We start from the raw sequence: 26,279 nt of genomic DNA, 5'->3' as shown, positions 1-26,279 counted from the left end.
CGCACGGCCTGCGCCCCCTGTGATAAAGATAGGGGACGCAGGGTGCATGCAGCGTCATGTGCAGGTGGGCGGAGCTACCGGTGGGGCACGGCAGGGGGCGGGGCTTAGCGGCGGACGTGCGCAGGCCGTCGCTGCGCTCATAAACGCTAGTGTGAAACTAGCCTAAGTGCAGCAGATTGCACCTTACCATAAAGTAGATAAATGAAGCCATCACTTACTGGCACATAGCAATGTCATGCATTGGTCATATGGCACCCTATGAATTACACTTCACATGTTCAGCTGAGGTTTTCTCACACGTATGCCACCTGTGTTCATACATTGACGTGGGACTGGTGCCTTACAGCTGAGGGACGGTCACTTCTCTATGATTAGACCTAAGTTTGATGTTATTCTTATCTTGGTCACAGATCACAGGAAGTGGGAAGACCTTGGCCTTTGTGATCCCATTGTTAGAAATACTCCTGAGAAGAGAAGTGAGACTGAAGAAACATCAGGTAACATCGTTTTCAGTTCTCCAATTTAGTTTGCGGCAAATAAAATAATTTCCTGGCAACTAAAGTGACTATAGCGAATAACTGGAAACACTGCCAGTTCTTAAGACTTGACTAATAGTAATCAATGGGAGGGATCTATGGATTATGGTGAATGATGGGCTCATTTTCAACGATGCAGCATGGAAACGTTGGCTGTCCGGGGGTATCGACCCAATAGCCCTTCACACAAATACAAGACTTCCACATCTGCTGAGAGCTCACCTTCTCCTCGTGTGTACTGTCTCCTCCCATTCTGTGCGTATAAATGGTCATACTCGGGAATCCGACCTGTGAGTTGTTTCCTTCTCCCTTATTGTTTTTTTTTTTATACAATATTGCTTCTAACAAATATATAATTTATTTTTTTAGATACTAAGGCCTGTTTCACATTTCCATTTTTTGATGTCAGTCAAAATCCGTCACTTTTAGAAAAAAAACGGATCCGCCCCTTTTTTTCCCCCATAGACTTACATTAGTGGCGGATTTTGACTGACGGTCGTCCGTCGCATCCGTTTTTTGACAGCTCCGTCAGAATTCTAGCGGCTCCCGGGCGGAGGAGACGGACTCTGAAACGTTTTTTCTGAGCGACGGTCTCTCTCTCTTAAACGGATCCGTTTTTTAACCGCCTGGCGGATTTGGACTGACATTACAAGACGGAAATGTGAAACAGGCCTTAGGTGAAGCACCTGAAATGTCATGCACAGCAAACATTATTTAGCCAGGAAAGGTCATGGCCAGCCATGGTTCTCTGCAGCAACCATCTAGTATCTCATTGCAGCTGTTCAGATGTTTGGCCATCCATATAATAAATGCATGGTCCAAGTCCCGCAGACCGTGTAAACCTATTGGAGGCAAGCACCCAGCTGTAATAGACTGCGTTTGGGTGTCTATCTCCACTACATGTACATGTCCGAAAGTGATGTGCGATAGAGCGCACGCTTGTTCTGTCGGCACCGTTATAGTCTATGGCTCCGGCACATAAGTCAGAATCCTGTTTTCCGGGTATTTGGACATAAGCCCTGACGGAGCCGTTGAACTGATGCCTGAACGCAGTGTGGTAACACCTTAATAGGGCTCGCATTAGTGAACAGGTTTGAACAATAATCAGCATATAACAAATTGCTAGATTAATGGTGGAAGCTTCAGATTTAGCTATAGTGATGTAACCTTTAATATTTCCAAACTTGGTTATTAGCAGATAACTAATCGTGCCCAGTTTTGTGGTGTGTGTATATATACACGTATTATTGTTTTGTCTTTTTTTATCACTAAAGATCTGTTGTGTGTATGTATATTTATATATATTACTGTACATCTCAGTATTTAGTATGGTGACATGCTTCTTTGCCCTTTTTTTCCCTCCTAATAAAAGCTTTAGAATGATATAGTGTAATGATTACTGTAACACAGTGGAAGTGTTTAATATCAGTGCCTCCAGGGTTATTGACACAGGCTGTTTAAAGAGCACTTTTCACCTGTGTGAGCATGTTGCGGTAATATGGTCACATGATGGAATTGTGGCTGCAGAGCTGAGTAAAATGTATTTTTAATTTGTCCCTTCAATTTCAGCAATATTAAATTGTAAATTTTAGTTTACAATTTCTGTTAATTTATGTTATTGTTAAATTTGGTGTTACCAGAGATTTTTCTGTGGGTCTTGTGCTTCTTCCCAGTCATAAGCAGGCATGGGAGACAAGAACTCACCCTCCTCTCCTCAATCATTTCTGCAGCTACAGTGTACACATACAGCAGAGCTGAGTTATGTATCGTTACAAACACTTCCAGATGTTATCTCACAGTGCTGTCAGCACTAACCCCTCATACACACTCAGTGCTGTAAGAGGAGATCTGGAAATGTTTATAATTTTACATAACTTAAAGGAGCTCTGCTATATCTCTACACAGCTGCTGCAGAGATCAATGAAAAAGAGCATGTGCTTTTTTCCCCTGCATGACACTGCCTGTTTATGATTGGTCAATCTCATGCAGGGGAAGAACTACACTCCCCCAGAGGCATATCTCTGGTAACATCTAGTTACCCTGTCACACAAATAATAACCTAAACTTTACAAGCTAATATCTCCGCAACAGAGAGGAGAAATTTAAGACTACGTTTTACTCGGCTTTGTAGCCACTACCCACTATTCCATGATGGAACCAGTATAACCTTCTCAAACTGGTGAAACCTCATCTTTAAAATCCTTTGGAGACTGATAATAGCTTTTGACTCCAGTTTCCTGGGAGAATTCAGACCACTTTCATTCACCTACACTGGTAAAAAGGGCATTTCCAATCAAAACACGGTTTTAATTACTGTCATTTTATACATTTAGCATGAATCTTCTTTGTTGATAAAGTCAGACTTTATTTTTAAAGTACAGTACTGTATAAGGGGTTGATGTGTTTGTATTTTTTTTATCATCACTTAGGTCGGGGCAATAATTATTACTCCAACTCGGGAGCTTGCAGTGCAGATTGATGAGGTGCTTTCATACTTCACAAAACATTTCCCGCAATTCTGGTAAGTCCTAATTTTCCATTTCAATATTTTCAGGGATATTTTTTTAGTTTGCACAGCCCTCAAGCAGTTTCCAGCTTACTTTCAGGGCTCGCTCACACTAGCGTATATACTGTGCGAGTGCTATTTAATGTTTTATCGGATAGCCCTCGGCCCAATGGGGATCTGCAGATCAGCGTTTTTTTGTTTTGTTTTTTTCAATTGTTATACCTATTCAGCATGAGAGAAAAAAAATGAATGTATTGCGCAAATTGGATGGTGCACACTCAGTCAAGTCTATTGGTGCAAAGAAACCATTGGATTGCACTCGGATGACATACAAGTGCAGTCTGCTTTCCAGGGATCTCACATAATGGAGAAGATGGAAAAATTTAGTTCTCCATCTTCTCCTCATCCGTGCTATGAGTCTCTCGTACAAGAGAATCGGATCACACTAAGCTGGCGCTTGGATCAGAGTTTGGTCTTTAACATAATCGATCCGATTTTCTCGCACAAGAGAATCTACGCTAGTGTGACCGTAACCTTAATGTTTAGTTGATAGTTTAGTTTCAGATTCATTAGAGAAAAATGATACGGCAGAGAGAAGAGTCCTTTGCTTTAAGCCTTCTGTTAGCTGGAGTGGATTTATCGTGACCGTGTATTAGATGCTTCACTTGAGTAGGCTTCACATAAACCTAGATTGCCCCGAAAAGGCAGCAGGAGGAAAATGTTTTAGGACTTGTGCTCTTCCCGAGACAGCTGATTGCTGGTACAGTTTCCTTTTGTGGGGGATTTGTCTACTTCGGTAATTTTTGGTGGTGGAGCTCAGACCTGCAGAGAGAGATTTTTATTTTACTGTTCGATTTGGTAGCTTGATACATGTGTAAGTTTGGTTTTATCTCTGTATCATATGCTTAGAAATTACAGAAAGTTATACTAATGGATGCATTGTGTGAGTTAGATTTTAACATTTTGGGGGGTTTAACTTCTTCAGTCAGATCATCCTTATTGGTGGAAGTAATCCCGTTGAAGATGTGAAGAAATTTAAAGAGCATGGGTAAGTGACAGTGTTCTGTGAAGTTGAACTGAACATTTCGCCCTGAATATCCCTAATAGACAAATTATTGTACATGTAGTGATATTTACCATCAAGCCTTTCTCCTGGCAGCACGTTCAGCTCATAATGCTGACCTCTGCTGATGATGATGGTGTGTTATTGAAATACTACTGAAATGAAGACAAACGTGGGATCTGGAAAATGTTGTGAGACTTTACGGCCATAGAATTGTAAAGCAGAAGGGGCTGAGCTTAGACTGTAGTGTAAGGCAAGAGACACAATATAACTTGTATTGACATTTATGGTATTTCTCCTATGCCTCATTGGGGGACACAGAGACAGTGGGTGTTATGCTGCTGGCCACTAGGAGGACACTAAGTAAACCAGAAAAAAAGTTAGCTCCTCCCCTGCAGTATACACCCTCTCGCTGGCTGAGATTTCCCCAGTTCTTTGCTTACTGTCTATAGGAGGCACTTGGGTCTGGTTTCAGACCCCACCGTTTTTATTTTATTTTTGAATTTTCTGTAAATTTTTATTTTTTAATTATCGGAGTGAAGGGGGCGACGGTTCCTTTCTACGGCCCGCTCTTCCCCGAACCAGCAACAGGCAAGCACGCGGAGTATACCTCCCCGTACACTTTCCAGCGACGAACGTGGCTGATTCCTCTGACGATGGTTCCCTTACGGTCGGTACTCCACGGATACGAGGGCAAGCACAACAGGACGCAGCACAGGAGTGCATGGAGAAGGACTTGAGCAGCGCTTCTTCGGATGCCCTGAATCAGCCCCAGAGCTCTCCATCCCCCTGCCACAGGGTGGATCGATTGAGCAATGCCCCTTTAAGACCTCCTCCAGCTCTGCTACATCGCCCGGAGGATGAGGCAAGATGACCCCGGACAACGCCGACCTGCCTGAGCACAGGAGTGGAGGTATGGGGTTGAGTTCTGCCCCCCCGGGAGAAGCGCTGACTTAACGTCAACGGCGGTGCACCGGCGCTCAGTCGCGGGCCCCCCCCCTGCTCAGGTAGGCCAAAAATTTAGTCCCCGGCTCTTCCGACCTGCTAGGCCGCAATTTGATTAGCGCCGCCCACGCTAACGTCGCTGCGCCCTCCTCTTGGCGCCTACCATTACTTATGAGACGCACAATTCTATTCTCGGGGGCCATGTCTTCAGCTGTCGTTAACCCTTTCATGAGCACTATGCCTGCTCTGGACAGCCGGATACCGGGTGACACCACAAGGCCACCGTTTTTTCCTCCCGGGGGGGACCCAGCACAGGACCGGGTAAGCTGCATCTTCCCTCAGATTAAAGCATTAACCCCTTCACAGCACATTCTCTGCAGCTGCAGACAGACTCTGTCGTTAACCCTTTCAGGAGCGCTATGCCTCAATGTAAGGAGGCTAAACGGGCTGTTAAAAAGCACACTGCGTTTTTTACTGTGTGTACCACTTGCAAGTCTGCCTTACCCAGTGCACAGACTAATCTGTTATGCACGGACTGCCACCCGCACTGCGCCCTGACCTGCGCTCCAATGTCCCTCGCCGCCGCTGCTGACGGGCCTCCTGCGTTTAGTAACCCTGAGTGGACTGCGTCCCTGTCACGGTCGGTGGAGTCTCTGACCCAGGCAGAAAGCATCCTTACCTCCCGAGGAAGGCTCTGGCGTTGGCCGGGAACCGTCCTCCAGCAGGGGCCATACTCGTCCAAGGGATGGTTTGCGCCTCAGCATCGGCGACTCCTGTCTCTCGCTTGCCCTCTCCTGAGGTTCACAGCGAGCATGGATCTGAATTCGAATCTTGACACATAAGCCCCTCAGAATCCCCCAACTGATCAAAAGTCGCTTGATTCTCTTATAGAATTAGTCAACAGGATTCTGAGGTTGGATGAGGAAAATATTCCCGCTCCTAGCTCATTTAAGAAAACCTAGCGGGTGCGCACGTTATTTACCAGCCGTCCTGAAGCATAGGGATCGGCCACATGAATGGTTCACAAGACAAAAGTCTACTCAGGCTAAATACCCTTTTCATCCAGACCTAATGTACGATTGGTTACAGTCCCCTCCGGTGGACCCTCCTGTATCGCGTCTTGCTTCTAAAATGCTCCTATCTGTTTTTGAGAGTTCCTCAGTCAGAAACCTCTCCGATTGTCAAACTGACTCCCTTGCCCGTTCAGTTTTTGAAGCTTCAGGAGCAGCGTTTTTTCCTTCTTTCGCGGCAATTTGGGTCACTAAGGCAATGGCCGCTTGGACAGAAGTTCTGATTACTTCCTTCCAAGGCATCAATCTTCCTCTGGAGGCAACCTCTGTCGCCAGGCAGATAGTTCACGCAGCTGACTTTGTAGTAGATGCTTCTTTTGATGCCGCCAATTGCGCGGCTCAAACTGTCGCTAATACGATCTCCATTAGAAGAGCCCTGTGGCTCTGCGGCTGGCGGGCGGATGCCACACCTAAAAGATCGTTGTCTTCTCTCCCCTTTCAAACGGGTCGTTGTTTTGGAGAGAAACTGGACCAACTCATTTCTGATACTACCGGGGGAAAAAGTAAATTCCTTCCTCAACAATAGGGGCTGTTCGGCAGTTGCGCAATCAACAGCCGGCGAGTTTTCAATCTTCTCGCAACAATTCCGGTTGGTCCTCCTCTACCTTCTCTTCTGGATCAGGTCGGTCCCCGCGCGGAGACAGAGGCTCCCAGGTCTCATACAGACCTATCCGCTCTTGGAAACCAAGGCCTAGGGCTTCTGGATCTAGGGGAGCCAAATCTCATAGATCTACCCAATGACAAGTGGGTCAGGGAGCTGGTGTCCTCCAGATACAAGATAGAATTTTCTTCTCCCCCTCCAACTCGGTTTTTCCTTTCCTCTCCCCCCAAGAAAAAGACAAGAGCCTTCCTTCGGGCTGTTCAGGCTCTGCTAAGGGTCGGAGTCATCATTCCGGTCCCTCATCACGAAAGGTTCAGAGGATTATGTTCAAACCTTTTTGTGTTTCCAAAAAAGGACGGAACGATGTGACCCATTCTGGATCTCAAACTGTTAAATCAGTTTGTCAGGGTACGGAAATTCCGAATGGAATCTCTCCGATCAGTTGTCGCTTCCATGGAAAAAGGAGAGTTCCTAGCATCCATCAACATCAAGGACGCTTACCTTCACATTCCGATCTGCCCGTCTTTCCAGCAGTTCCTGCGTTTTGCAATTCACAAGGAACACTGCCAGTTCGTTGTCTTGCCCTTCGGACTCGCCACCGCCCCCAGGGTCTTTAGCAAGGTCATGGCGGCTGTCATGGCCATTCTCCACTCTCGGGGAGTGGTGGTGTTACTGTATCCGGACAACCTGCTCATCAAGGGTTCGTCCTTTCCAGCCTGCGAGGAATCCATGGATAACTGTAAATACACTTTGTCTCCTGGGGTGGAAGATAAACTTTGAAAAGTCTTTCCCAAAACCGGCTCAGCAGATTTCCCTTTTAGGGATGATCTTGGACACTTCTCGCGGGTTGGTCATTCTCCCTCCAGGAGAGACCCAAGCCTTACAACAGGCAGCGCGACTGTTTTCTCACTCCATTCGTTTCGGCATGAGAGTTCTAGGAAAGTTGGTGTCAGCGATGGAAGCAGTAATACCTCTGTCCCTTACAACACGCGTTGCTGTTAGCTTTGGACAAAAATCTGTTCTCCCTGGACCGTCGGATCCCTCAGTCCCTGAGGGTCAGGCAATCCCTCAGGTGGTGGACACTTAGGTCCTCCCTGAATCAAGGGAGGTCTTTTCTCCCGGTAAGATGGTTGGTAGTAACCACCGACGCAAGTCTCCTCGGCTGGGGAGCGGTCTTTTGTCGCCACACGGCACAGGGTCATTGGTCAACCTGAGAGTCAGTCTCCCCATCAACATTTTGGAGATGCAAGCGATCAGATTAGCTCTATGGAGTTTCCACCGTCTCCTCGCAGGTCTCATTATAATCCAATCCGACAACGCCACGGCTGTCGCGTATGTCAACCGCCAGGGAGGTACCGGAGCAGGATGGCCGTGCATTAAGCGAGTCACATCCTTCATTGGGCCGAGTGTAGAAAATTGTGCGGCAGATTTTCTCAGTCGCCAAGGCATTGCCTCGGGAAAGTGGTCTCGTCATCCGGAAGTCTTTCAACAGATTTGTCGTCGTTGGGGGACTCCGGATGTAGATCTCATGGCCTCAAAACTAAACAACAAGGTTCCTCGGTTCATTGCCCAATCGCGTGATCCATGCGCCATCGGAGCGGACGCCCTAGTTCTGCCATGGCACCGGTTCCGGCTCCCGTACATCTACCCTCCTCTTCCCTTGCTTCCGAGGGTCATTAAGAAGATTAGAGCGGAGGGAGTACCAGTGATCCTTGTCGCGCCAGATTGGCCGCGCCGAGCATGGTATGCAGAACTAATACAACTAGTTGCCGACGTGCCCTGGCGACTTCCAGATTGCATGGATCTACACTCGCAGGGCCCGATTTACCACCAGAACTCCGGGGCCCTGTCTTTGACGGCGTGGCTGTTGAATCCTGGTTTTTAGCACAGGCTGGGTTCTCTCACGACAAAATTTCAACCATGATTAGTGATAGGAAGCCTGTGTCCATGTGCATCTATCACCGCACCTGAACAACCTTCTTTTCGTGGTGCAAGGATCATGGTCGATCACCTCTGGTGTTTTTCCATTCCGGCCATATTTGAATTCCTTCAATCTGGTTTAAAATCAGGCCTCGCACTTAGTTCGCTCAAGGGCCAAATTTCGGCCTTGTCAGTGCTTTTCCGGCGCAAAATTGCCACCAAACTTCAGGTCAAGACGTTCATTCAGAGAAGTTTCCCATGTGGCAACTCCTTATAGAAGGCCATTGGAATCATGGGACCTTAACCTGGTTCTCGGGGCCTTACAGGAGGCTCCTTTCGAACCGCCGCAGGACGTTTCACTGTCCGTCCTCTCTTGGAAGGTGGTCTTTCTAGTGGCAATTACGTCAATCAGACGAGTTTTGGAATTGGCAGCTCTGTCCTGCCGTTCTCCGTTCCTGAATTTTTCATCAGGAAAAGGTAGTCTCAGGACTTCCCCGTCCTTCCTGCCCAAGGTCGTCTCAACGAGGAAATTGTTTTGCCTTTCCTTTTGTCTGGCGCCAGTCCATCGCATTGAGAGGGCCCTCCACACCCTGGATGTGGTTAGGGTGCTGAGACGGTACATCTCGCGGATGGCTCCCTTCCAAAAGTCAGATACCCTGTCCATGCTTCCAGAGCGGCATAGGAAGGGTCTAGCCGTGTCAAAGCAACTCTAGCCAGGTGGATTCCCCTGGCGATTCAGTAGTCCTTCTGTATCAGGAACGCGCTTGTCCCAGTGGGGATTAAGGCGCACTCTACCTGGTCAGTGGTCGCCTTTTCGGCCATTCGGCACCAGGCCTCAGCCTAACAGGTCTGCAAGGCTGCGACTTGGTCTAGTCTGCATACTTTTTACAAAATATTACCAATTTCATGCTCAGGCCTGTCCGCAAGGCTGCGACTTGATCCAGCCTGCATATCTTTACAAACATTGCCTAATTCATTCTCAGGCCTCTGCGGATGCAGCCTGCAATCGGCAGTATCTCACTGTTGACTCAGTGGTACATGGGGTATTACCAAATGTATGGTCCCCACCCAGGAACTGCTTTAGGACGTCCCACTTTCACTGTGTCCCCCAATGAGGCGTTGGAGAAATAGGGATTTTTGTGTACTCACCGTAAAATCCTTTTCTCCGAGCCAGTCATTGGGGGACACCGCACCCACCCTGTTTAGCCTATTGGCTCACTGTAGCATTCTTAGGCTTTGACTTAGTTATGGTTATTATTGTCTGTTTATGCTCCTACTGCTTTTTTCACCGAACTAGAGAAATCTCAGCCAGCGAGAGGGTGTATACTGCATGGGAGGAGCTAACTTTTTTTCTGGTTTACTTAGTGTCCTCCTAGTGGCCAGCAGCATAACACCCACTGTCTCTATGTCCCCCAATGATTGGCTCGGAGAAAAGGATTTTACGGTGAGTACACAAAAATCCCTATATCTTCAGGTTAAATGTCTGACGTGCAGTACCTAGAGATGGGACCGATGTTTATCTCCAGAATAGTTGTCCCTTGAAAGTTGCTGGGAAAGAAAAGTGGCCTTTCCCTTCCATTAGTGTTCGGTTGTGTTGTGCAGTGAGTTTTTGGAACTGAAACTGAGCGGAAACTCTTTTAGAAGTTTTGAGTCTTTTAGGAGGTATTGGAGAGTTTATACTCTAAAAACTCCCCCCAATAAACAAAAAAAAGTCAGTGTGCACATACCCTTACTTGCTGTTCTTAAAATTCTGATACGAGTAAATGGAAGCTCAGAGCACATGCGGCACCCTACCCCATAGTTGTCAAACATTTATAGTATGTCCTGTGGATATGTTATGAATGTCTAAAATGAGCATACCCCTGTAAAGGGAACCTGTCAGCAGGATTGTACACAGTGACCTACAGACAATGTCAGGTTGGCGCCGTTATACTGACTAAAATGATACCTTGGGTGATGAAATTCGGCTTGTGGTTGTTGTTTAATCTTTATTTTCAGTTTTAGTTAATGATATGCTCGCGCTCCGGGGCGGCCTGTGGGGGGGTCTTCATGTGGTGCTCTGATTAGCTATTCATAATGCAGACTGCTGACAGGACACTGATCCCTCATTGACCTGCCCCCTAGTTTACATAATAAATATTATCTTGGGAAAAAAAATCCCCTTCTGCAGGCAGGCGCCAGCATGATCACGTATGTAATGTGTGAAATTCATTTGTTTGAGGTTATCCTGAAATTCATAACCCCCCCCCCAAAAAAATAAAAAATCTGTTTGAAAATGCGCCGGCCGCCATTTTGATCTGATAGATGCTACTGATCTATCTTTGTAGAGAGGAAAAATATTTTCCTCCTTCAAGATGGTGCCGCCTGCGCAGTAGCAGCTATCAGCGATTGCTGATAGTTGCTAATGCACATGCGCCTGCAGTGCCATCTTGCTAGATAAAAAAGGTTTTTTTTTCTTTACAAAGATGGCTCCGCCAGCACCTGCGCAATAGCAACTATCAGCGATCACCGATTCTGCTACTGCACAGGTGCGGCCGGAGTATTTGGGAGACTCTGCTAGTGACGGAACAGAGGTTTTATGTGTGTATTACCCGCCTGAGACTGGGGCATACATACCGCCCTCCCTGCAGAGTGGCCAGTAACCAGTACACGGCAAGGCAGCTTTTTCTGGCAACTACTTATCCTAGGTGTAGTTCCCTGACTGACCTGAGGGTAAGGGGGCACTGGAGAGCTGCAAGTTCCTAAACTGGAAGGTGGGATATAATAAATCCTTGACAACTGGGTGCAACCTCACACCCCCAGTTCTTGACACACAGTACATATATACGATCATGCTGCAGCCCAGGCACCACTGCCGGCACCTGCCTGCAGAAGGGGATTTTTTTTCCAAGATACATATATATATTACTCATTATGTTAACTAGGGGGCAGGTCACTGAGGGATCAGTGACCTGTCAGAAGCCATATGCATGAATACCTAATCACCTAATCAGAGCACCACATGAAATCCCCCCCCACAGGCCACCCTGGATCACGACCATATCATTAACTCGACACTGAAAATAAAGATTAAACAACAACCACAAGATGGATTTCATCAACCAAGGTATCTTTTTAATCAGTAAAATGGTGCCAACCTGAAGCTGTGTATAGGTTACTGTGAACAATCCTACTAACAGGTTCTCTTAAATGACTGACAGCTTCCTGCTTATATTATACAAAGAAAAGAACACAGTACCTACAGTCAAATATGGTGGAGTGCCTTGACTGTGGACAAGGCATCTTGAAATCTGAAGATTCTCAAAGAATTTAGGGTTGCAATATAGTGCCGACTGTCAGAAAGCTGAGTTTGCTTCCTAGGTCATGGGTCTTCCCGCAGGTCAAAGACCCCAAACATACTTCAGAAGCACCAAGAAATGGATGGAAACAAAGTGCTGGAGAGTTCTGAAATGGTCAGTAATGAGTCCGGATCTAAATCCGATTGGACTCCTGGGTAGAGATCTTAACATTGCTGTTGGGAGAAGGCACCCTTCAATATGAGAGTACAGAGGTGTAAGAAGCTTGTTGATGGTTATAGGAAGCAACTGATTTCAGTTATTTATTGCAAATGGTGTGCAACCAAATATTAAGTTCAGAATGCTAACAATTTTGTCCAACCCATTTTTGGGCTTTTGTATGAAATAATGTTCAATTTTCCTTTCTTTGTTCTGTTTTTTTGGGTTGTTCCAGTACACACAAAGGAAATAAACATGTATATAGCAACACGTGTAACTGCAATAATTTCCTGGGAGAAATACTTAATTTTCTTGTACAACTTCAAGAGTGCCAACACTTTCGGCCATGACTGTATATAGTATATACTGTCAATGGGTATAGTCCTTCAAGTCCCAGTCTTGTAGGGAATAGAATATAGATGGTAGGAGATCAAAACAATGCCTTATTGTACCCTACTTATATCCCTGCCTAGCCACGACGGTTGGTACTCTAATATGCGCAAGTCCACATTGAGCTGGAGCACCAGTTGTGCATATTGAGCTACCCACCTCTATGGTCAGGCAGGGATTTAGGTAGGGTGCAATAGGGCATTTTAGCTTTTCTTTTTCATATATCATTTATACACTTGATGTTTTATACAATTGGGACTATTATAACATATTATCTGCACCTTCTTTGGCACCCTTAAATGACTATACATTTCGACAGTATATACTACATCAGTGTTATCCAATACCTCTATTATGTCTTTGTGACTGAGCCCATTTTTTTTTTCTTTTTGTGTATTTTTTGTGCTTTACATTTCTTTTGATATTAGTTAAAGGTGCTATTTTTTTAAAGAGTATCCATTAAAGTATTTGATTTTAGTGAATGTATATCTGTGAGCCATTTCTCATAAATGATATACTGTTGTGCAAAACTAGATTTATTCAGTGAATCAAAAACAATTGGGACGTAGCCATCCCACAATTGTTTTGGCTTGGAGTGAGCCTTTTCTGTAATAAGGCTGTGACTCTATCTGGCCTTTCCATACTTGTGCAGTTCGTCTATTCACATTGATTTATCCTTGTTAACAGCGGAAACATCATTGTGGCTACTCCAGGCAGGCTGGAAGATATGTTTCGGAGGCAGGCAGATGGGCTGGATTTGGTCAGTGCTGTAAAGACCTTGGATGTTCTGATTTTGGATGAAGCAGACAGACTTCTGGACTTGGGGTTTGAAGCAAGGTGCTACAGCTTTGTGTATGTGTGTGTATATGTATATATATATATATATATATATATATATATATATATATATATATATATAGAGAGAGAGAGATAGATAGATAGATCTATATAAATATATTTGTTAAATGTTTCATGTAATAATGAGTTTCAGTGTAACCTAATGACATGCATATAATTACATTATTTATTCACACTGTAAGTTATATATTTAAAGGGAACCTTTCACGTCCAGAATTGCTATTACCTACTGATATTGGGTTAATGTTCTGGGAAATGGCGTTAAAATTCTTCATGCATTACTTGAAGTGTCTACAAGGAGAAAATGAACTTCTTCCCCCTGCAGCCGCTCGCTGTCGCTCATCGGAATGGTGCAGTCACCGCTCGCTATAATGTCTGCCTGTAGGCAGCTTGTGTGTGTTTGTGTGTGCGGAGCAGGCTGGGGAGTGACTGCAGCCACACTCACTGTGTATTGCGCGATGACTGTGACTGCTCCCTGCCCCGCCCCGATGAATAAAAGCTAGCGGCTATAGGGGGGATATAAGTTAAAGGAGTATGGTATTCCCTTCTCTCTCAATATGTAGTAGGTATAATAATAATATCAGCAAATACCTCAAATTAGAAATGTAGTATAGTTCTTCTCATTCGCTATGTCTTTTTCCTCGTGCAGGCACTGGAGGAACTTAGGTATCCATGGTTACAACCAGTGATAATGACCATTAGGCTAGATTCACAATGCGTTAGAGCAATCCGTTTAACGACTAATGCAATGTAACGGACATGTTAACGCACCCATAGACTTCCATTAGTGTAACGGATCAAAATCGGCATGCGTTTGAAATGGTCCCTTAGTTTGTGATGCACCTTCCAACGCGGAATACCATGTTTTCGGGTCTGGTACGGTGAACGCACAGTGAACGGAAGCGTTCGTTCTGCCATATAACTCTACTGCAAACGCAGGCAGACTCAATTCAAGCTAACGCAGTCGCATGCGTTAACGTGATGGAAAGAATACACCACTTGTGGGCTAATTTTTAGCACATCCTTTTAACGGATCCGTTAAACGGATTGCCCTAACGCAATGTGAACCTAGCCTTAGCTAGTTGCTAGTGGTCATAACCATGGATACCTAAGGTCCTCCAATGCCTGTACATGAAGAAAGAGACGTAGTGAATCAGAAGAACTATACTACATTTCTAATTTGAGGTATTTGCTAATATTATTATTACACCAACTACATAATAGGATAGGATTTTGGACATGGGAATACCCCTTTGATGTTCTCCTTGTAGCATAGAATCACTGACTGTTTAAACCAAGCACAGTCACTTGGTACATCATGGCATGGCCAAATATTTAACTACACCTTCCCACCTGTTTGTTTTCCCTTTATTCCCCCCCATCTTTTTTGATTAACAGCTCTGGCTTGATAGAGCCAGAGAAGGGCAAAAAATGGGTGGAAAACAAGCAGTTGAGAAGGTATACTAAAAAACATGGCCACATCAAGGGTGCACCGTGCGCCTGTGCTTGGTTTGAACACTCTTTGCTGACAGAGTCTCTTTAAACCAAGCCTGGCTGATGTTTTGTGTGGCCCTATCTCACAGTAGGATATGACAGCATCTGTGGGCGAGTTTGATAATAAATATTTGAACATTCTCCAATATTGATATTGCCACGTAACCATTGCTTACCAGCACATGCTTCACTCCCTTTAGTTTTTATGCCTACTCAATGTTTTCTTTCTCATTTGTAGCATAAACACCATATTGGGCTTTCTGCCCAAGCAAAGAAGGACTGGTCTGTTCTCTGCCACCCAAACTCAGGAGGTGGAGAACCTGGTGCGAGCTGGGCTACGGAATCCAGTGCGGATCACTGTGAAGGAGAAAGGGGTGGCCGCCACCAGCACCCAGAAAACACCCGCACGACTTCAAAATTATTATTTGGTAAATGATAGTCGGTGTCAGTCCTGACTAACATGACTGAGGAGAGTAAACGGGGAGATTATATTTATAAAAAAAAAAGTGGGAGGACTTCCTTGAATTGACAGGGAAGATCTCGACTAATACAGCCCAGAGAAGATCTCAGTTATTTTTAGTGCATAGAGTGTATAGGACCCCCAAGGTGATATGTAAGATGAGCCTTAGAAAAGATGAGATGTGTTCAGAATGTAGGAAGGAGTGGACTTAATGCATATGTTCTGGTCCTGTTCCCAATTGACTGAGTTATGGGACAGTGTCAGAAAGTTAGTCTCTGAAGATTATAGCCTCCGAAGTTCCACTCAATCCCTAGACATGCATTCTGGACTTTGTTGGAGACTAGTAAGGTTCGGCTCCAATTCAGCTAGCCATAACCAAAATTTCTCCTACGCCTCATTGGGGGACACAGAGACAGTGGGTGTTATGCTGCTGGCCACTAGGAGGACACTGAGTAAACCAGAAAAAAAGTTAGCTCCTCCCCTGCAGTATACACCCTCTCACTGGCTGAGATTTCTCCAGTTCTTGCTTAGTGTCTATAGGAGGTACTTGGGTCCACCATTTTTATTTTATTTTTGAATTTTATGTAAATTTTTATTTTTTAATTAACGGAGTGAAGGGGGCGACGGTTCCTTTCTACCGCCCGCAGTCCCCCGAACCAACAACAGGCAAGCACGCGGAGTATACCTCCCCGTACACTTTCCTGTAATGAACGTGGCTGATTCCTCTGACGATGGTTCCCTTACGGTCGGTACTCCACGGATACGAGGGCAAGCGCAACAGGACATAGCACAGGAGTGCATGGAGAAGGACTTGAGCAGCGCTTCTTCGGGTGCCCTGAATCAGCCCCAGAGCTCTCCATCCCCCTACCACAGGGTGGATCAATTGAGCAATATCCCTTTAAGACCTCCTCCAGCTCTGCTACATCGCCCGGAGGATGAGACACACATCTGCAGCTGGAAGTCTCTGGACAGCGACGACCTGCCTGAGCACAGAAGTGGAGGTATGGGGTCAGGAGAAGCGCTGACGGTGCACCCCCCCCCCCCCCCCCCTGCTCTCAACGCTCGGCTAGGCCAAAAATTTATACCCCGGCTTCTCCGGCCGGCAAATTGAATGGCGCCGCCCGCTCTAACGTTGCCGCCCCCTACTCTTGGCACCTCTCATTACTTACGGGACGCGCAATTCTAATCTCGGGGGCTATATCTTTTACTCCAGCTGCTGTTAACCCCTTCAGGAGCGCTATGCCGGATACTTGGTGACACCACAGGGCCACCACTTTCCTCCCGGGGGACACAACACAGGACCGTGGGTAAGCTGCATCTGCCCTCAGATTAAAGCTTAACCCCTTCCCGGCACATTCCCTGCATCTGCAGACAGACTTTGCCGTTAACCCTTTCAGGAGCGCTATGTCTTAATATAAGGAGGCTAAATGGGCTGCTAAGAAGCACACTGTGTTTTTTACTGTGTGTACCACTTGCAAGTCTGCCTTACCCAGTGCACAGACTAATCCGTTATGCATGGACTGCAACCCGGCCTGCGCCCCAACCTGCGCTCAAACGCCCCTCGCCACCGCTGCTGATGGGCCTCCTGCATTTAGTACCATTGAGTGGGCAAAAGTCTACTCAGGCTAAATACCCTTTTGATCCAGACCTAATGAAGGATTGGTTACAGTCCCCTCCGGTGGACCCTCCTGTATCGCGTCTTACTTCTAAAACGCTCCTATCCGTTTCTGAGGGTTCCTCAATCAGAAACCCCTCCGATCGTCAAATTGACTACCTTGCTCGTTCAGTTTTTTCCTACGCCTCATTGGGGGACACAGAGACAGTGGGTGTTATGCTGCTGGCCACTAGGAGGACACTAAGTAAACCAGACAAAAAGTGAGCTCCTCCCCTGCAGTATACACCCTCTCGCTGGCTGAGATTTCTCCAGTTCTTTGCTTAGTGTCTGTAGGAGGCACTTGGGTCTGGTTTCAGACCCCACCGTTTTTATTTTATTTTTGAATTTTTTTCCTCCCGGGGGACCCAGCACAGGACCGGGTAAGCTGCATCTGCCCTCAGACTAAAGCTTAACCTCTTCACGGCACATTCCTTGCAGCTGCAGACAGACTCTGCCGTTAACCCTTTCAGGAGCGCTATTCCTCAATCTAAAGAGGCTAAACGGGCTGTTAAAAAGCACACTGCGTTTTTTACCGTGTGTACCACTTGCAAGTCTGCCTTACCCAGTGCACAGACTAATCCGTTATGCACGGACTGCGACCCGCACGGCGCCCTGACCTGCGCTCCAATGTACCTCGCCGCCGCTGCTGACGGGCCTCCTGCGTTTAGTAACCCTGAGTAGCCTGCGTCTCTATCGAAGTCTCTGAACCAGGCAAAAAGCATCCTTACCTCCCAAGGAGTGCTCTGACGTCGGCCGGGAACCGTCCCCCAGCAGGGGCCATACTTGTCCAAGAGACGGTCAGCGCCTCAGCATCGGTGACTCCTGTCTCTCGCTCGCCCTCTCCTGAGGTTCACAGCGAGCACGGCTCTGAATTCGAATCTGACACGTCAGCCCCTAAGAATCCCCCAACTGATCAAGAGTCGCTTGATTCTCTTATAGAATCAGTCAACAGGATTCTGAGGTTGGATGAGGAAAATATTCCCTCTCCAGCACACCCTAGCTCATTTAAGAAAGCCTAGCGTGTGCGCACGTTATTTACCAGACATCCAGAAACATAGGGATCGGCCACATGAGCGGTTCACAGGGCAAAAGTCTACTCAGGCCAAATACCCTTTTCATCCAGACCTAATGTAGGATTGGTTACAGTCCCCTCCGGTGGACCCTCCTGTATCGCGTCTTGCTTCTAAAACTCTTCTATCTGTTTTTGTGGGTTCCTCAGTCAGAAACCTCTCCGATTGTCAAATTGACTCCCTTGCCCGTTCAGTTTTTGAAGCTTCGGGAGCAGCGTTTTTTCCATCTTTCGCTGCAATTTGGGTCACTAAGGCAACGGCCGCTTGGACAGAAGTTCTTATTACTTCCTTCCAAGGCACCAATCTTCCTCCGGAGGCAACCACTGTCGCCAGGCAGATAATTTACGCAACTGACCTTGTATTAGACGCTTCTTTTGATGCCGCCAATTGCGCAGCTCAAACTGCCGCTAATGCGATTTCCATTAGAAGAGCCCTATGGTTCCGCGGCTGGTGGGCGGATGCCACACCTAAAAGATCGTTGTCTTCTCTCCCATTTCAAATGGTTCGTTGTTTTGGAGAGAAACTGTACCAACTCATTTCTGATACTCAATAATAGGGGCTGTTCGGCCGATTCGCAACAGCCGACGAGTTTTCGATCTTCTCGCAACAATTCCGGTTGGTCCTCCTCTACCTTCTCTTCCGGATCAGGTCGGTCCCCGCGCGGAGACAGAGGCTCTCAGGTCTCATACAGACCTATCCGCTCTTGGAAACTCAGGCCTAGGGCTTCTGGATCTAGGGGAGCCAAATCTCATAGATCTACCCAATGACGACAAGTGGGTCAGGGAGCTGGTGTCCTCCAGATACAAGATAGAATTTTCTTCTCCCCCTCCAACTCGGTTTTTCCTTTCCTCTCCCCCCAAGAAAAAGACAAGAGCCTTCCTTCGGGCTGTTCAGGCTCTGCTAAGGGTCGGAGTCATCATTCCGGTCCCTCATCACGAAAGGTTCAGAGGATTATGTTCAAACCTTTTTGTGTTTCCAAAAAAGGACGGAACGATGTGACCCATTCTGGATCTCATACTGTTAAATCAGTTTGTCAGGGTACGGCGATTCCGAATGGAATCTCTCCAATCAGTTGTCTTTTCCATGGAAAAAGGAGAGTTCCTAGCATCCATCGACCTCAAGGACGCCTACCTTCACATTCCGATCTGCCCGTCCCACCAGCAGTTTCTGCGTTTTGCAATTCACAAGGAACACTGCCAGTTCGTTGTCTTGTCCTTCGGACTCGCCACCGCCTCCAGGGTCTTTACCAAGGTCTTGGCGGCTGTCATGGCCATTCTCCACTCTCGGGGATTGATGGTGTTACCGTATCCGGACGACCTGCTCATCAAGGGTCCGTCCCTTCCAGCCTGCGAGGAATCCATGGATAACTGTAAATACACTTTGTCTCCTGGGGTGGAAGATAAACTTTGAAAAGTCTTTCCCAAAACCGACTCAGCAGATTTCCCTTTTAGGGATGATCTTGGACACTTTTCGCGGGTTGGTTATTCTCCCTCCAGGAGAGACCCAAGCCTTACAACAGGCAGCGCGACTGTTTTCTCACTCCATTCGTTTCGGCATGAGAGTTCTAGGAAAGTTGGTGTCAGCGATGGAAGCAGTTCCATTTGCACAGTTCTACCTCTGTCCCTTACAATACGTGTTGCTGTTAGCTTAGGACAGGAACCCGTTCTCCTTGGACCGTCGGATCCCTCTGTCCCTGCGGGTCAGGCAATCCCTCAGGTGGTGGATACTGAGGTCCTCCCTGAATCTAGGGAGGTGTTTTCTCCCAGTAAGATGGTTGGTAGTAACTACCGACGCAAGTCTACTCGGCTGGGAAGCGGTCTTTCGTCGCCACACGGCACAAGGTCATTGGTCAACCCTAGAGTCAGTCTCCCCATCAACATTTTGGAGATGCAAGCGATCAAATTAGCTCTACGTCTCCTCGCAGGTCACATCAGGATCCAATCTGACAACGCCACGGCTGTAGCGTATATCAACCGCCAGGGAGGTACCCGGAGCATGATGGCCGTGCACGAAGCGAGTCACATCCTCCATTGGGCCGAGCGTAGAAAATTGTGCGGCAGATTTTCTCAGTCGCCAAGGCATTGCCTCGGGGAAGTGGTCTCTTCATCCGGAAGTCTTTCAACAGATTTGTCATCGTTGGGGGACTCCGGATGTGGATCTCATGGCCTCAAGACTAAACAACAAGGTTCCTCGGTTCATTGCCCGATTGCGTGATCCATGCGCCATCGGAGCGGGCGCCCTAGTTCTGCCATGGCACCGGGTCCGGCTCCCGTACATCTTCCCTCCTCTTCCCTTGCTTCCGAGGGTCATTAAGAAGATCAGAGCGGAGGGAGTACCAGTGATCCTTGTCGCGCCAGATTGGCCGCGCCGAGCATGGTATGCAGAACTAATACAACTAGTTGCCGACGTCCCCTGGCGACTTCCAAATTGCATGGATCTACACTCGCAGGGCCCGATTCACCACCAGAACGCCGGGGCCCTGTCTTTGACAGCGTGGCCGTTGAATCCTGGTTTTTAGCACAGGCTGGGTTCTCTCACGACGTGATTTCAACCATGAATAGTGCTAGGAAGCCTGTGTCCATGTGCATCTATCAACGCACCTGGACAACCTTCTTTTCTTGGTGCAAGGATCATAGTTTATCACCTCTGGTGTCTTTCCATTCTGGCCATATTTGAATTCCTTCAATCTGGTTTAAAATCAGGCCTCGTGCTTAGCTTGCTCAAGGGCCAAATTTCGGCCTTGTCCGTGCTTTTCCGACACAAAATTGCCACCTGGCTTCAGGTCAAGATGTTCATTCAGGGAGTTTCCCATATGGCGCCTCCTTATAGAAGGCCATTGGAATTATGGGACCTTAACCTGGTTCTCGGGGCCTTACAGGAGGCTCCTTTCGAACCGCCGCAGGACGTTTCACTGTCCGTCCTCTCTTGGAAGGTGGTCTTTCTAGTGGCAATTACGTCAATCAGACGAGTTTTGGAATTGGCAGCTCTTTCCTGCCGTTCTCCGTTCCTGAATTTTTCATCAGGAAAAGGTAGTTCTCAGGACGTCCCCGTCCTTCCTGCCCAATTTTGTCTTCTCTTTCCATCTCAATGAGGAAATTGTTTTGCCTTTCCTTTTGTCTGGCACCAGTCCATCGCATTGAGAAGGCCCTCCACACCCTGGATGTGGTTAGGGCGCTGAGACGGTACATCTCGCGGACGGCTCCCTTCCACAAGTCAGATGCCCTGTTCATGCTTCCAGGGGGGCATAGGAAGAGTCTCGCCGTGTCAAAGCAACGCTAGCCAGGTGGATTCCCCTGGCGATTCAGTAGTCGTACTGTGTCAGGAACGCGCCTGTCCCAGTGGGGATTTAGGCGCACTCTATCTGGTCAGTGGGCGCCTCTTCGGCCATTCGGCACCAGGCCTCGGCAGAACAGGTCTGCAAGGCTGCGACTTGGTCCAGTCTGCATACTTTTTTACAAAATATTACCAATTTCATTCTCCGGCCTGTCCGCAAGGCTGCGACTTGATCCAGCCTGCATACCTTTACAAACATTGCCTAATTCATTCTCAGGCCTCTGCGGATGCAGCCTGCAATCAGCAGTACCTCACTGTTGACTCAGTGGTACATGGAGTATTAGCAGATGTTGCTCCCCAACCAGGGACTGCTTTAGGACGTCCCTCTCTCTCTGTGTCCCCCAATGAGGCGTAGGAGAAATAGGGATTTTTGTGTACTCACCGTAAAATCCTTTTCTCCGAGCCAATCATTGGGGGACACAGCACCCACCCTGTTTAGCCTATTGGCTCACTGTAGCAGTCTTAGGCTTTGAATTAGTTATGGTTATTATTGACTGTTTATGCTCCTACTGCTTTTTTCACCGAACTGGAGAAATCTCAGCCAGCGAGAGGGTGTATACTGCAGGGGAGGAGCTAACTTTTTCCTGGTTTACTTAGTGTCCTCCTATTGGCCAGCAGCATAACACCCACTGTCTCTGTGTCCCCGAATGATTGGCTCGGAGAAAAGGATTTTACTGTGAGTACACAAAAATCCCTATTTTGAAGCTTCAGGAGCAGCGCTTTTTCCATCTTTCGCAGCAATTTGGGTCACTAAGGCCCAATCTTCCTCCGAAGGCAACCACTGTCGCCAGGCAGATAATTCACGCGGCGGACTTTGAAGTGGACGCTTCTTTAGATGCCGCCAATTGCGCTGCTCAAACTGCCGGTAGGATGCGATCTCCATTAGAAGAACCCTATGGCTCCGCGACTGGTGGGCGGATGCCACATCTAAAAGATCGTTGACTTCTCTCCCCTTTCAAACGGGTTGTCTTTTTGGAGAGAAACTGGACCAGCTCATTTCTGATACTACCGGGGGAAAAAGTAAATTCCTTCCTCAACAAAAGACTGTTCGGCCGTTTCGCAACCAACAGCCGACGCGTTTTCCATCTTTTCGCAACAAATCCGGTTGGTCCTTCTCTTCCGGATCATGTCGGTCCCCGCGCGGAGACAGAGGCTCCCAGGTCTCATACAGACCTAACCGCTCTTGGAAACCCAGGCCTAGGGCTTCTGGATCTAGTGGAGCCAGATCTCATAGATCGACCCAATGACTTGTTGCAGTATCCGACGGACACCGACAAAGTAGGCGGTCGCCTACTTTCCTTCAGTCACACCTGGCTCGCGGTCGTCCACGACAAGTGGGTCAGGGAGCTGGTGTCTTCGGGATACAAGATGGAATTTTCTTCTCCCTTCCAACTCGGTTTTTCCCTTCTTCTCCCCCCAAGAAAGAGACAAGAGCCTTCCTTCGGGCTGTTCAGGCTCTACTAAGGGACAGAGTCATCATTCCAGGCTCTCATCACGAAAGGTTCAGAGGATTTTATTCAAACCTTTTTGTGGTTCCAAAGAAGGACGGGACGATGCGACCCATTCTGGATCTCAAGCTGTTAAATCAGTTTGTCAGGGTACGGCAATTCCGAATGGAATCTCTCCGATCAGTTGTCGCTTCCATGGAAAAAGGAGAGTTCCTAGCATCCATCGACATCAAGGACGCTTACCTTCACATTCTGATCTGCCCGTCCCACCAGCAGTTCCTGCGTTTTGCAATTCACGAGGAACACTTCCAGTTTGTTGCCTTGCCCTTCGGACTCGCCACCACCCCCAGGGACTTTACCAAGGTCATGGCGGCTGTCATGGCCATTCTCCACTCTCGGGGAGTAGTGGTGTTACTGTATCTGGACGACCTGCTCATCAAGGGTCCGTCCCTTCCAGCCTGCGAGGAATCCGTGGATATAACAGTAAATACACTTTCTCACCTGGGGTGGAAGATAAACTTCGAAAAGTCTTTCCCGAAACAGAGTCAGCAGATTTCCTTTTTAGGAATTATCTTGGACACTGCCCGCAGGTTGGTCATTCTCTCTCCAGAAAAGACCCAAGCCTTACTACAGTCAGCGTGGGCTTTCCCGACCAGTTTCTCACTCCATTCGTTTCAGCATGAGAGTTCTCGGAAAGATGGTGGCTGCGATGGAAGCTGTTGCATTTGCACAGTTCCATCTCCGTTCCTTAGAACATGCGTTGCTGTTAGCTTGGGACCAGAACCCGTTCTCCCTGGACCGTCCGATCCTTCTGTCCCTGCGGGTCAGGCCAGCCCTCAGGTGGTGGTCTCTGAGGTCCTCCCTGAATCAAGGGAGGTCTTTTCTCCCAGTAAGATGGTTGGTAGTAACCACCGACGCAAGTCTTCTGGGCTGGGGTGCGGTCTTTCGTCACCACACAGCACAGGGTCGTTGGTTGACCCGAGAGTCATGTCTCCCCATCAACATTTTGGAGATACGAGCGATCAGATTAGCTCTACGGAGTTTCCACCATCTGCTCGCAGATCACCCCATCAGGATCCAACCTGACAACGCCACGGCTGTAGCGTATATCAACCTCCAGGGAGGTACCCGGAGCAGGATGGCCATGCACGAAGTGACTCACATCCTCCATTGAGCCGAGACCAACCATTCGCCCATCTCAGCAATCCACATCCCGGGCGTAGAAAATTGGGCGGCAGATTTTCTCAGTCGCCAAAGCATTGCCTCGGGAGAGTGGTCTCTTTATCCAGAAGTCTTTCAGCAGATTTGTCATCGTTGGGGGACTCCGGATGTGGATTTCATGGCCTCAAGACTAAGCAACAAGGTTCCTTGGTTCATTGCCCGATCCATGCGCCATTGGAGCGGACACCTTAGTTCTGCCATGGCACCAGTTCCAGCTCCCGTACATCTTCCCTCCTCTTCCCTTGCTTCCGAGAGTCATCAGAGCAGAGGGAGTACCAGTGATCCTAGTCGCGTCAGCTTGGCCGCGCCGAGCATGGTATGCAGAACTAATACAACTAGTTGCCGACGTCCCCTGGCGACGTCCAGATCGCATGGATCTACACTCTCAGGGCCCGATTTACCCCCAGAACTCCGGGGCCCTGTCTTTGACGGTGTGGCCGTTGAATCCTGGATTTTAGCACAGGCTGGGTTCTCTCACGGCGTGATTTCCACTATGATTAGTGCTAGGAAGCCTGTGTCCATGTGCATCTATCACCGCACCTGGAAAACCTTCTTTTTCGTGGTGCAAGGATCATGGTCGATCACCTCTGGTGTTCTCCATTCCTGCCATATTGGAATTCCTTCATGTTTGATTAAAATCAGGCCTCTCGCTTAGCTCGCTCAAGGGCCAAATTTCGGCCTTGTCAGTGCTTTTCCAACGCAAAATTGCCAACAAACTTCAGGTCAAGACATTCATTCAGGGAGTTTACCATGTGGCCGCCTCCTTATAGAAGGCCATTGGAATCATGGGACCTTAACCTGGTTCTTGGGGCCTTACAGGAAGCTCCTTTCGAACCGCTGCAGGACGTGTCACTGACCGTCCTCTCTTGGAAGTTGATCTTTCTAGTGGCATTTACATCAATCAGATGAGTTTCGGAATTGGCAGCCCTGTCCTGTCGTTCTCCGTTCCTGAATTTTCATCAGGAAAAGGTAGTTCTCAGGACGACCCCGTCCTTCCTGCCCAAGGTCGTCTCCTCTTTCCATCTCATCGAGGAATTTCTTTTGCCTTCCTTTTGTCCGGCGCCAGTCCATCGCATTGAAAAGGCCCTCCACACCCTGGATGTAGTTAGGGTGCTGAGACGGTACATCTCGCGGACGGCTCCCTTCCACAAGTCAGATGCCCTGTTCATGCTTCCAGAGGGGCATAGGAAGGGTCTAGCCGCATCAAAAGCAATGCTAGCCAGCTGGATTCGCTTGGCGATTCAGGAGTCCTACCATGTCAGGAACGTGCTTGTCCCAGCGGGGATTAAGGCGCACTCTACCCGGTCAATGGGCGCCTCTTCGGCCATTCGTCACCAGGCCTCGGCAGAACAGGTCTGCAAGGCTGTGACTTGGTCCAGTCTGCATACTTTTTACAAAACATTACCAAATTCATTCTCAGGCCTGTCCGCAAGGCTGCTACTTGATTCAGCCTGCATACCTTTACAAACCTTGCCTAATTCATTCTCAGGCCTCTGCGGATGCAGCTCTTGGCAGATGCAGCCTGCAATCGGCAGTACCTCAGTGTTGATTCAGTGGTACATGGGGTATTATCAGATGTATGCTCCCCACCCAGGGACTGCTTTAGGACGTCCCACTGTCTCTGTGTTCCCCAATGAGGCGTAGGAGAAATAGGGATTTTTGTGTACTCACCATAAAATCCTTTTCTCCGAGCCAATCATTGGGGGACACAGCACCCACCCTGTTTAGCCTATTTTTTTCTGGTTTACTTAGTGTCTTCGTAGTGGCCAGCAGCATAACACCCACTGCCTGTCCCCCCCCAATGATTGGCTCTGAGAAAAGGATTTTACAGTGAGTACTCAAAAATCCCTATATTCTACCAAGTTAAGGAGTCCATAGCCAACCATTGGTTGGTAAAAGATCCCCCGTCATTGGATGAAATATCCATCTGTTTGAAAAACCACAATACTGATGGAAAAGAAAGTATATATTAAAAGGGGAGCAATGGTGATAAGCAATGTGGCAACTGGATTCGATGCCCCAGGGTGGAATCTAAGAAGTTATCGAGGGATGTAGTTTTCAGTTTACTGATGCTTTAATATTAGCTCAATATGTGTTTTGCTGTGCACCAGATCGGGAAGTGGGGTTTGTTGGGACAGTGGGAGGGGTGGGGGGAGATGGTGAGTGGGTTATACTTGTTTTTGGGAAAATGGAAATGCTTGTGTGCATTAAATATA

The 26,279-nt window shown here is 47.8% G+C and overlaps 1 protein-coding gene across 1 annotated transcript in view; it reads left to right on the top strand.

The window, feature by feature from the left end:
- DDX55 (DEAD-box helicase 55) overlaps positions 1–26,279 on the top strand; it is a 47,259-nt gene that overhangs the window by 2,102 nt on the left and 18,878 nt on the right. Inside the window, exons 3-7 of the mRNA XM_073586104.1 lie at positions 411–497; positions 2,966–3,057; positions 4,028–4,090; positions 13,213–13,362; positions 15,116–15,305. Of these exons, the coding sequence (XP_073442205.1) occupies positions 411–497; positions 2,966–3,057; positions 4,028–4,090; positions 13,213–13,362; positions 15,116–15,305 (582 nt within the window). The remainder of the gene's footprint in view (positions 1–410; positions 498–2,965; positions 3,058–4,027; positions 4,091–13,212; positions 13,363–15,115; positions 15,306–26,279) is intronic.

Source organism: Dendrobates tinctorius, unplaced genomic scaffold (genome assembly GCF_039654945.1).
Source record: "Dendrobates tinctorius isolate UK_male_01 unplaced genomic scaffold, ASM3965494v1 ptg000090l, whole genome shotgun sequence".
NCBI lineage: Eukaryota > Metazoa > Chordata > Amphibia > Anura > Dendrobatidae > Dendrobates > Dendrobates tinctorius.
Note: the sequence above shows the minus strand (reverse complement) of the source record. Positions and strands in the feature narration are given on the sequence as shown.